A 12,372-nucleotide genomic window follows, 5' to 3' on the forward strand; every position below is an offset into this window, starting at 1 on the left:
TGTGTCCAAGTTTGCAGACGGCACTCAGATAACTGGTAAAGCAAAAAGTGCAGAGGATACTGGAAGTCTGCAGAGGGATTTGGATAGGCTAAGTGGATGGACTAGGGTCTGGCAGATGGAATACCATGTTGACAAATGTGAGGTTATCCATTTTGGTAGGAATAACAGCAAAAGGGATTATTATTTAAATGATAAAATATTAAAACATGCTGCTGTGCAGAGAGACCTAGGTGTGCTAGTGCATACGTCGCAAAAAGTTGGTTTACAGGTGCAACAGGTGATTAAGAAGGCAAATGGAATTTTGTCCTTCATTGCTAGAGGGATGGAGTTTAAGACTAGGGAGGTTATGCTGCAATTGTATAAGGTGTTAGTGAGGCCACACCTGGAGTATTGTGTTCAGTTTTGGTCTCCTTACTTGAGAAAGGACCTCCTGGAACTGGAGGGTGTGCAGAGGAGGTTCACTAGGTTAATCCCAGAGCTGAAGGGGTTGGATTACGAGGAGAGGTTGAGTAGACTGGGACTGTACTTGTTGGAATTTAGAAGGATGAGGGGGGATCTTATAGAAACATATAAAATTATGAAGGGAATAGATAGGATAGATGCGGGCAGGTTGTTTCCACTGGCGGGTGAATGCAGAACTAGGGGGCATAGCCTCAAAATAAGGGGAAGTACATTTAAGACTGAGTTTAGGATGAACTTCTTCACCCAAAGGGTTGTGAATCTATGGAATTCCTTGCCCAGTGAAGAAGTAGAGGCTCCTTCATTAAATGTTTTTAAGATAAAGATAGATAGTTTTTTGAAGAATAAAGGGATTAAGAGTTATGGTGTTTGGGCCGGAAAGTGGAGCTGAGTCCACAAAAGATCAGCCATGATCTCATTGAATGGTGGAGCAGACTCGAGGGGCCAGATGGCCTCCTCCTGCTTCTAGTTCTTATATTTTTATGAAGATTAAGGGGGAGGGGCAGCTGGGAGGGAGAAATAAATTGGGGAGTATGGAGCGAGGGGCTACGCAGGATAAACACTATCTTGTACGCGAGGGTGAGCCTGATATAATTCAAGGTGGCACATGGTACATATGATTCAAGCAAAAAATGAGTGGGTTCTTCCAGGGCGTGGCAGAAGAGTGTGGGCAGGGACCAGCAAAGCCCGCGCAGATGTTGAGGGTTTCGAGAAGCTAGAGAGATACTGGGAGGGGGTGTTTGCAGCACTAATGAGAATTGTGTGGAGGAAGTTGGACTGGACCCTTTGGCGATGTTCGGGATATTGGAGAAGCCGGAGCTGATGCGAGGGGAGTGTTCGGAATATCGGAGAAGCCGGAGCTGATGGAAGGGAGTGTAATATTCTTGTCAGGGGGCCTGATTTATATTACAAGAATACTTGTAGCTAAAGTTATAAACAATTTAGTAACATTTACCGTGGATCAACTATATAACAAAACAGACGAATAACAGCATGATCATGCAGAGACTATCTCTCTCCCAGCTCTCCAGTCAGTCTGTCACGTAACTCTAACATTCACTTGTATACGAATGAGACTCCTAAGTGGTCAGTCATTAAATTACAACACAACCATGATATCACTACAGGGCGGATGGCTGATGTCGTGGCCTTCGCCTCTCTGGTTGCCAGGCGAAGGATTTATTGGAATGGCGGTCAGCAACGCTGCCAGGAGTGGCGGCCTGGCTGGGAGACTTGTACGGCTTTCTCCGTCTGGAAAAGATTAAATACGAATTGAGGGGTTCAGCGGAGGGCTTTAAGGCAAGGTGGGGGTTGTTAGTGGCCATGTTTGAGGAGTTGTTCGTCAAGGGTGGGGAGAGAAAATTTGTGCAAACTATAATTGTGTGACGGGGAGTATGATCACTGGACTGTCTATTTTGTAACCATTTGAATATGTTTGGAATAAAATGCATTAAAAAAATATATAGTTCAGTCGGGGAGTCTTGGTGATCTGGCAACATGCACTTTTACATGCATGTTGCAGCTTGGAGCTATGGATAGTGATAGTAGAGACTCCAGCTTTCTTTCCATCACATGGCTGACCAGGAACCCCTCCCAGTCCTACTGCCTCCCATAGTTTTGCGTTGGAAGGATTTGCAGGTTGCCATTCACCCCGTTTAATATGCCTTCCTTGGCCGTCAAGTCATGGGTGGAACTTAAACCTGGAGCTTCTACTCTGAGCAAGGATGCTGTTCAATGTGCCACTAGATCTCTAAATGATTAGTAACCCCTGATAAACTATGCAGTTGTAAAGTTCTGCCTTTTTTTTTTCTTTTAAAGTAAAGCAGGATAACAATAATTAGTTCCGCATATCCTTGGAGCGAAGGAATGTAGAGGTACATGGTCATTTAAAATAGTAACACAAGTTAACGCCGCCATAAAACGTAACATTATTTTCAGAGGAACAATTGAAAAGCACTTAATTTATGTTAAACTTGTATAGAACTTTAATATAAAAGCAAAATGCTGGATGTTAAAAAATAAAAACAAATGCTTTGGAGAAAGAAAGAGGTCTTTGATGTTTCATCAGAACCTTGATATAGTATAGAAACTAGGTTAGAACCCCACTTAGGAATTATTGTGCACTGTTCTCCCAGTGTAGAGATAAGCATGGAGATGGTGCAAAAAAGATTTACAGAAATGATACTAGAACTAAGAAGGTATAGTTATCACAAAACATGTAACAGATTGAGCTTTTCTCAAGAAAATTGAGTAACCTAATAAAGGGCCTTGCGTATGAATCCTCTTAATTTTAGAAAAAGGCTTCCACTGGTGGGATATCCAGAACTCGGGGCCATACTAGTCTTAAATAAATTCAATTAGTTAGAATGTGGAACTTGTTTATCACATTGAGCAGTCAAAAAAGTGGAAGAGGTGTTTTTATGGGGAAGCTAGCTAAACACATGAGAGAGAAAGGATTGGAAGGATATGTTGACGGGGTTCGAAGTAGGGTGCAAGGAGGCTCCTGCGGACGATAATTGCCGGAATGGATCAGTTGAGCCAAGTGATTTTATTGGTATGCATTCAATGTAGTTTGTGTTAAGTTCCTTGTAGAAAATTTATAATGTTTTGTGCCACTAGATTGAACAAGACCCTCGGGTTGCCAGTTATGCAATGGAGAATCGTGCTCTGCGGGAAGAAAACAAATACCTGAACTCCTTGGAAAGTGTGAAACATGCTAAGGAAATTACATTACACATGGCAGCAGAATTGGAAAGAGCATTTTTAGAAGCCTCTACTTCTGATAAAAATACTGGAGGTAAATCTACTGATAAATGTTTGTAATTTGTTATGCAATTTACGCGACAAAGATCTGCTAACATTGTGTCTGCATTATCATGTATTGTATTCTTTTTGCTGTTCCTGATTTAGCACTAATATTTAATGTATTGTTCCTTTGAATTGTAATATGCAAGAGATGCTTTTTTATTAAGGTCAGACCTGGTACCTGTCACCCGTCAAAGTTGAAAATGTCTCTGCAGTATCACAAGAAAGGCTTAAAGCTCGACTTCTGCAAGCACAGAGCGATTTATCTTCTGTGAAACAGGACTATGAGGAGTTTCAAGAGCTGACCAAGTAAGTTGATTCGTATTTATTGTTTGAAAATTACTACATCTGTTCAATTCCATTCATGACCTGGCCAAGGAGGTGAAGCAGACCAATGTTTACTAAAAAAAAAAAATTCTCTCTCTCTCTCTCTCTCTCTCTCTCTCTCTCTTTTCCCCTCTTTCTCTCTCTCTCTCTTTTCCCCTCTTTCTCTCTCTCTCTCTCTCTCTCTCTCTCTCTCTCTTTTCCCCCCCCCCCCCCCCCCCCATCTCATATTAGGGAGATGAGCAGTGTGGTACTGGAAAGGGCTGCTTAGTCACCCAGGGGATGTTGAGTTCCACTTGTGCTTTTTGATGCTGAGGTTAACTTCTAAATTCCAGCAAATCTTGGGAAAGGACTCCAGTGCTGATTTTATGGTCTGATTTATATAAACTGAGCTTTTTGTTACTTTTAGGAAGAAACAAATGGAGTTGGATTTGGAGGTCCACACCCTTCAAAAGGCCAACCAGCATCTAGAAAATATTTTGGAGACAACAAAAGCTCTCACACGTCAGGAGGTCTCCCAGCTAAATAAGATGCATGCTGAGACAATTAAGGTACATATTCCATGACACATTCATTATTAGTAATGGGATTTTTACACGCTCCAGATTCAACTGAGGTTTGTTGAAAACTGATTTCAATGGAGACTTAAATGCTTGGGGTCTGAATCCATCATTCATTTGCATCATTTTAGCAAAGTAAGCTTTTTTTTTTTTGATTCCTGTGGAATTTAGTGCCCTGCCCCAAGAGACAAGGAGATTACAGTGGAAGTAATTTGTACCAATTGTTATTATAGCTAATCCTTTTGAAAAAATATCCTTGCAACATGAGCTGACACTGTCATTTTTTGAGGAGCAAGTCAGTGCACAGTACACCCTCTCAATTAAATTTTATTTATGCAAACACTATTTAAAAAAATCTTGTTCCTATAAGCCCTTGAAAGCATCTTGAACTTGATTGCTGTGAAAATTATTGTCAGCATTTGTTGTTCATCCTGAATTGTCCTTGAGAAATTAGCGATGAGCTGTGTACTTGAGCCACTGCAGTACATGTAATGAAGATACACCCAGTTTTTAAAAATAATATATTTTGTGGGATCTGGGTGTAGCTGGCCACGCCAGCATTATTGTCCATCCCTAATTGCCTATGTCACAATACCCTGGGCTAGTGCGCAGTCAATTCCAGCCCCACTTGATCTGGAGTTGCAACACAGGCGAAATGAGAGATTTTATTTAAAGTACCAGAGATCTTTCTTTGAGCCCAATAAACTACAGTCACCAGGTTTGTAACTTCAAAACACAAGTAACCTTTAATTATGTACTGTATTATAATGAAATGGATAGAAAATGCAACTGTCTCTCCTAACACACACGAAAAGGCGGTGGAAAAAAAATAAAACGACGAGGATCTCTGATGCACTGCAATGACTTCCAGTCAATGTCTTTCTGAAGTTCAGGCTTTCGGTTTTGTACTTCTTCCTTCAAGGCTTGAGATGGTTTTCACTGGCGTTGCTGTTTACCTTCACTGTAGACTCCGTACCATTTCAGGTTTACAGCAAAGGATGTGCCAGGCACGCATTACTTTCAGAAAAATGGGAGAGAGAGGGAAAAAGTACCGTTTCTTTCTAAGGTCTAAACACTTCTGCTAAGTTCCCTCTGAAAGCATCATCGCTAGCCGTTGTCAGGTAGAACACTGCTCCTCCTGAGCCTGCTGGTTGCCAGTTAACCAATCAAAACAAGTCCCTCCAAAGCTGGTTCCCAAGATCCACTCAGTGCTGAGGAGTCTGGTTTCTCCTCTCCAAAATACAAAACAAAGACCAATACAGCACAGAATCGGGCCTTCGACCCTCCAAACCTGTACCAGTCATGATACCCCCCTTGGCCAAAATCCTCAGCACTTCCTATTGCCGTATCCCTCTATACACATCCTATCCATGTATATGTCGAGATGCCTTTTGAATGCCATTAATGTATCTGCTTCCATAACCTCTCCTGGCAGTGCGTTCCAGGCACTCACCACCCTCTGTGTAAAATAAACCTGCCTCGCACATCTCTAAGCTTTGCCCCACGGACCCGAAATCTATGCCCCCTGGTGACTGACCCCTCCACCCTGGGAAAGAGTGCTTGCCCATCCACTCTATCCATGCCCCTCATAATCTTGTAGACCTCTATCAGGTCACCCCTCAACCTTGGTTGTTCTAAAACCTGGGAAGCAGGTTGTTTCAACAGAGTCTTTGCTTAAAAACACATCCCGATTATGGGTACATGAACCAAAAATAATTTAAAAAATAAAATGAATGGGAACAAAGGAAATAATCGGAAGACTCCTATATCTATGAGAAGGTGGTGGTAAGCCGCCGTGAGCCATTGCAGTCCAGGTACTGTCAGTAAACACAAAGTGCTGTTCGGAAGGAAATTCCAGGATTTTGAACCCAACAGTGAAGGAATGGTGATGTTGTTCCAGGTCAGGATTGTGTGTAGCTTGGGGGTGAACTTGCAGGTGTAGTGTTCGCATGTATGTGCTGCTCTTGTCCTAGATGGTAGAGGTTGTGGGTTTGTCGAGTGCTGTCAAAGGAAACTTTGCAAATTACTGCAGTGCATCTTATGGATGATAGCCACTGCTGCCACTGAGGGTTGGTGATGGAAGGAGTAAATGTTTTAAGGTGGTGATGAGGTTCCAATCAAGTGGGCTGCTTTAACTTAGATGGTATCTGGCTTAATGAGTGTTGTTGGAGCTACACTATTCAGGAAAGTGGAGAGTATTCCATCACACTCTGATTTGTGCCCTCTAGATGGTGGAGTCAGGAACTAAATTACTTGTTTTTTTTAATTTAGAGTATCCAATTATTTATTTTCCCAATTAAGGCAATTTAGCGTGGCCCATCTACCTACCTGCACATCTTTGGATTGTGGGGGTGAAACCCATACAGACATGGGGAGAATGTGCAAACTCCACACAGACTGGATTGAACCCATGTTCTCAGCCCCGAGGAACTAAATTACTTGTGACGGAATTCCCAGTCTCTGACCTGCTCTTGTAACCACAGTATTTATATGGTTGGCCCAAATTCAGTTTCTGGTCCATGATTACCCCAGCAATGATTTGGGTGATTCAGTGATGATAGTGCCATTGAACGTTACAGGGAAATGGTCATTGCTTGGAAATTGTGTGGCACATATGTGGCTCGTCACTTATCAGTCCAACCCTTAATGTTGTCTGGGTTTGATGCATATTGATATAGGCTAATTCAATATCTGAGGAGTGACAAATGGTGCTGAATATTGTCCAAGCATCTGCGAATATCCTCACTTCTGACCTTTATGATAGAACTCCTGATGAATTCCTCCTGCAGGGATATCCTGGAGCTGAGATGATTGACCTCAAACAACATAACCATATTCCTTTGTGCTAGGTATGACTCCAACCTGCAGAGCCTCTCCCATTCCAATTGTCTCCAGTTTTGCTAGGGCTTCTTGCTGCCTTGGTCAAAGTCAAGGGCAGTCACTCTCAGGTTCAGCTCTTTTTGGTTTGTTCTGTTTTGTTCTCTGCAGCCTTGATGTTGTAAAACTAAGTGTACCTAGTTTCTCCCTGCACAGTAATGCTTTTCTGAAACTGTATTTTTTCCCCGTTACTGTCCATTCGTGTTTGGATTTTGGATTAAACAATGGTGTTCACTATTATCAGATTGGACTCTAATACCTATCTTGTGATGCATTAGAATATGACTACTCCAACAAAACCTGTTTACAATCTACGATCTCGAATTATTCTACACATGAGTCCTGAAGGAACTCCTGGCGCCTGTGCAGAAATGGAGCCAGGAACTCAGGAAAGCGATATTATGAATGAGCCTTTGCCACCTGAAATGAATGAACAGGCTTGTGATGCAATTGCAGAAGAGCTTCGAATGGTGCAGGTTAGTGTTTTGGTTGACTTCTTAATTCCACTCTCTGTAGAGGCCTGTGGATAGTCTTGCCTGAAGCTGAATTCAGAATACTAGGTCTGTAATTCAGAATAGGAAAGGATGCCACACTGTACCACTGCGATCGGAGTTGTTTGGTGATGGAAGAAAAAAGATAGATTTGTTTTTATACAGTGTCTTTCCCCTCTTCAGATGTCCTAAATTGCTGTGCAGCAAATTAATTTGTTTCAAGTGTTGAGACAGCAATCCTGCATTCTGTTTCACCAGTAATTTGCACACATTAGTTTTGTGTTGTCAGCTGAATTAGTCTCCTTCTGACTTTGATGCCCAAGGCCGCCAGAAAAAGAAGAAATAATTTTTTTATTTTATTTTTTTGCAGTTAGATAAGTCAGTTAATAATTCCCTTGCTTTTATTATTTAATAATTACCATGTTTTATCTAAAACACTACATAATTTTGTGTGTCATAAACTTATGGTGCACAGTGCAGTTCAGTCTTTGCTTGTGTCCAGATAAGTTATTTGGCGATGTATTTTTGTATTTAAAATAACTAGGATAGGAAAAGTAGTACTGTGGTGGTTAGATATTAAAGAGAGAACTTGCATTTCAGCACATCCTTGATTGCTGTATGACCAATAATTATTTTTGAAGCACAGCTATTTTGTTATGCAGGCAAACACTGCACCCAAATTTGTTGTGTTCCCCAAGCAGCAAACGAGATGAACAAATGGTGGCGATAACACCAGGAGAACCCCTGCTCTTCAATAGTGCTATGGCAGATGTCTTCTGTGTGTGCAAGCTATCTCTTCCAACAGTACAGCAGTCTGTTGTACTTTAGTGTCTTTTAAAAAAATGTTTATTAAAAATGTTTCCTAATAAATAGCTGGCTTGTAATGCAGAACAATGCCAGCAGCACGGGTTCAATTCCTGTACTGGCCTCCCCGAACAGGCGCCGGATTGTGGCGTGTAGGGGCTTTTCACAGTAACTTCATTGAAGCTTACTTGTGACAATAAGCAATTATTAATATCATTATTATATTGAAACCCCCATGAACCATTGCACTCCAACTGGAAGCTATATATTTTCGTAACAATTGGAACAGAATCCCACATAAAACTGAAGCCGAAACTAAAAATGTAACCCCAACAAGAACAAGAAAATGTAAAAATAAACATAGAACCCCAACAATCCAACATGCCCATCCCCATCACCCAAGAAACCCAACCCGTGGATTGTGACGATTCTTTTGCCAAGGTAGTCAAAAGCAGCTTGGCCGGAGCCTCAGAGGCTGTCTCCGCCATTTTTTCTGCCGATGAGCTCTGAGAGGCCTCCGATTCAATTAACGAACCTTTATTGTCTGTTTTTTTTTTTTCCCCTGACTTTTCTGGGTGTTTCATCAATACAGGATCCTTATCCCATTAATTATCTAGGTTTTCAAAAGAAAATACCCCCTAAAACTAAGAGAAAAAAGCAGAAAGTGCAGTACTCCCATGGGGCCGCCTCATGCACATCTTCCCCCTACATAACACCACTAAGTCTTAATTGTACTTCAGTGTCATCTTAGATTACCTGCTCAAGCCATGGAGTGGAGCTTTAACCCAAATTTCTCCAGAACTGAATGCACCCCTATGGAATTGAACTAGTCTTCACAACAATGTGCCAACAGTTCCTATTAGTGATACACCCAGAACATAATTCTCTAACATGAGCTCTGTGGGCTCAAGTTAGAAGATCTGGCACCAGCAACCAGTCAAAATCTTTTTTTTGTGAGGATTGCTCACACACTGTTTCCAGTTGAACTATCAAATTGTTGCCGATTTCTCTTTACTATGCTCTTTCCTCTGGCTCTGTTCCAATTAGGGCAATCGATGAATTTACCTTCTTTCTATATTGTCCATGTCCGAATGCTTAGAGTCGTCAGGTATCGAATGATGCCACCACAGTTTCAATCGGCTATCGATCAAAGAGCCAAGCACCAGTTAGTTGGTTCAAGGTCAAGGGTACTTTATTTACATACAATCAGTCATGCAACATAAACACTACTGGTTAACTACACCTATTACTAAGACAACCTGTACTTAACTTCGGGCACCCGGTTTAGGTCAAGAAACAGTGGCCGCTGTTCAATTCTGGATCTCTTGGGTTCGAAGTGGTGACTGCTGCTCAGCTGGGCTCATCCGTCTGGTAGTGGGCGTTGAACTCTAACTTGATTCTGGTGTTGCTGCGATTGGCGATGACAGTGACCGGGTACCAAGGCAAAAAGAGAGCGAGCATATGGCGAACTCTTCTTCTTACACTCGGGGGGGCTTTCACGCTCTTTTGGGCGGTCCCTCGATTTGGGCCATACTAACTGGGTGATCCCAGATCATTCCGTTCGATTCCTTAGCCAATAAGTGGGCAGGGATCTGGATGACTGGGCGTGTCTCAAGCGGTCATTGACTCCGTTGTTTCCCTTGGGCGGAGTGGCGCCGAAATGTCTGGGACTGTCCCGGTAGCTGGAGTGCCAGTCCTGTGTGTTGGGGGAGATGGGCCATCACCTGCTAATCGGCCTGATTAACATGCTAATTGGACGGGGTTTCAATACTGTCTGGACTTTGCTGACAAATATGCATTTCAGGCTCAGAACCTGCCTGACTCTTGGCTTGTCCATTTTACCCATCAGTCTTTGCGAGTTGCTCTGTGCTTAGTTGGAAGTGGCCATCCCAGATGGCTACAGAATAAATTCATATTCTGTGCGCAGGTATCTTCATTAACAGTTGATGATCATAGGTTGTATAAATGCCGTTGCTTCCCTGTGTTGCACTAGAACAGAAAGTTACAGGGACATTGATACAAGTGTTGAAAATTAAGAAAGGTTTATTTAAGGTAAATTGACTACTACGGCTTGTTTTTAAGAGTTCAAATGCCAGACCAGTAACAGCAGTGGTAGTGGAATCCATGATACTTACAAAAGGGAAAGAGTTAAATATAATTTTTTTTAATTTTGAAAGGACTTGGGCGGGGAAAAGATCTAAGTGAATATATGGCTGTTAATGTATCAACAGCTGTAGCATTTGCTCATTGCAACATGAAAGTGAAGGTGAGTGAGCAGTGCCCCGTTTGGATTCTAGTGGTATTTGACTTCCACTTCTACATTATTATTTCCACTTTAAAAGTGTGCTGTGCAGAGAAATTTTCCTATACATTGCTCTCGCCTCTCTCTTTATCTCCATTTTCTAGCTGTTTTAAATTTCAGGAAGAATTCAGTGTCATACTGTGGCAAGGCCCTTGTGAGCTGAAATAACCTTCCCTGTGCAGATCATCAATCCTGTCTTTCTGTGCAATATTTGAAAATTAGGTATTTAATTTATTTTTCATTATGCCTAAAAATGGTTAAATCAATTAACTGAAGCTGGCTTTGGTCTTGTTATAGGAGCAATTGTCTAATCTCCAGACTAAGTTGGATGAAGCGGAGAGCAAAAATGTAAAGCTTCAGCAAAATATTAACAAACTGGAACATCATTCTACTCAGATGAATGAGGTAGACTGCTTTTAGACATTTGCTTGAAATGTATATCTTTCAGATCTTTTATAGTTTCCATGCATATATGAAGTATGAAAAATGCAGATTTTGATGGACAGCAGGGAAGTATATTTTTTTGGTTCTCTCTTTATGTTGCCATGCATGTAAAAGTGAAAAGTTGCCATAGTCCCAGAGGACCATAGGTTGCTCTCCCTTATGTGACAGAGAGCTGACTGGTGGTGATCTAACCCGAGGGTCACCACACCTCCGGCGAGGAGCAAGGTTGAAAAGGCAGGGCCTTCATGGATAACCTCAGCTGGTATGGGGATGAACCTGCGCTGTTGCCACCCCTTTGCATTACAAACCAGGTGTCCAGCCAACTGAATTACCAACCACCTCCGACCCCTATCCATAGCCATTCTCGTCCTTGCCAACTCACAATGATCTCTATTTCCATGGTCTCAATCAATGATGAGGTCATCTCTGACTATTGCCTTGTATTCCTTACCACCTAGTTTTCCCTGTCACTTCTATAATACTTCTGCAGCTGTCAATCTGCTCAACTACTCACTCTCATAGAATCGCTACACTGCAGGAGGCCATTCAGCCCTTTGAGTCTGCACTGACCCTCTGAAAGCCCAACCTACCTAAGCCCATTTCCCCATCCTATTCTTGTAACCCCACCTAACCTGCACATCTTTGGACACTAGGGGGCAATTTATCATGGGCAATCCATCTCACCTGCACATCTTTTGGACTGTGGGAGGAAACCAGAGAACCCAGAGGAAACCCACGCCAACACTGGAAGAATGTGCAACTCCACACAGACAGTAACTCGAGATCGAATCAAACTCGGATCTCTGGTGCTATGAGGCAGCAGTGCTAACCGCTGTGCTACCTCTGTCTCTTCCACCTAGTGATGCTCTTTTTCCCAGTAAAACCTATTATTCTTGCTCATCCTAGCTGTTCTCCCACCAAGAGCCCTGTCTCTGTGCCCTCACGTCCAAGAGATGCAAACTTAAAGAGTATTTGGTGCAGAACTGATTCACTCATCCATTCAGCAAATCTACTAGATCATATCCACTCTTTTCAGCCTCACTCCCCTCTGCCAAAACTGCTCGCTAATCCAATATCATCCTGGCTAATGATCAAGTCTACATAAAACCCTGACTTCGCTCCACAAGAAATAGGAACCGGTGTAGATTTTATGTCCTGTCAAGTCTACTCAGCTATTCATTATCATCTTGAGTTTCCAACTCTACTTTTCTGCCTGTTCCCAATTTCCCTTGATTCTGAGAGACCAAAAATCTCTCTATCCAAGTCTTAAATATATTCAACAATGCATTGCACCACCACCAATGAT

The 12,372-nt window shown here is 42.2% G+C and overlaps 1 protein-coding gene across 2 annotated transcripts in view; it reads left to right on the forward strand.

Moving 5' to 3' along the window:
* The window catches only part of kif15 (kinesin family member 15), a 117,476-nt gene that overhangs the window by 38,941 nt on the left and 66,163 nt on the right, over positions 1 to 12,372 (forward strand). For both annotated transcript variants that reach the window (XM_072510067.1, XM_072510069.1), the window contains exons 14-18: positions 3,079 to 3,256; positions 3,432 to 3,573; positions 3,998 to 4,139; positions 7,304 to 7,501; positions 10,920 to 11,027. In XM_072510067.1, the coding sequence (XP_072366168.1) occupies positions 3,079 to 3,256; positions 3,432 to 3,573; positions 3,998 to 4,139; positions 7,304 to 7,501; positions 10,920 to 11,027 (768 nt within the window). The remainder of the gene's footprint in view (positions 1 to 3,078; positions 3,257 to 3,431; positions 3,574 to 3,997; positions 4,140 to 7,303; positions 7,502 to 10,919; positions 11,028 to 12,372) is intronic.

The sequence above is a fragment of the Scyliorhinus torazame genome, chromosome 6 (genome assembly GCF_047496885.1).
Source record: "Scyliorhinus torazame isolate Kashiwa2021f chromosome 6, sScyTor2.1, whole genome shotgun sequence".
Lineage (NCBI taxonomy): Eukaryota > Metazoa > Chordata > Chondrichthyes > Carcharhiniformes > Scyliorhinidae > Scyliorhinus > Scyliorhinus torazame.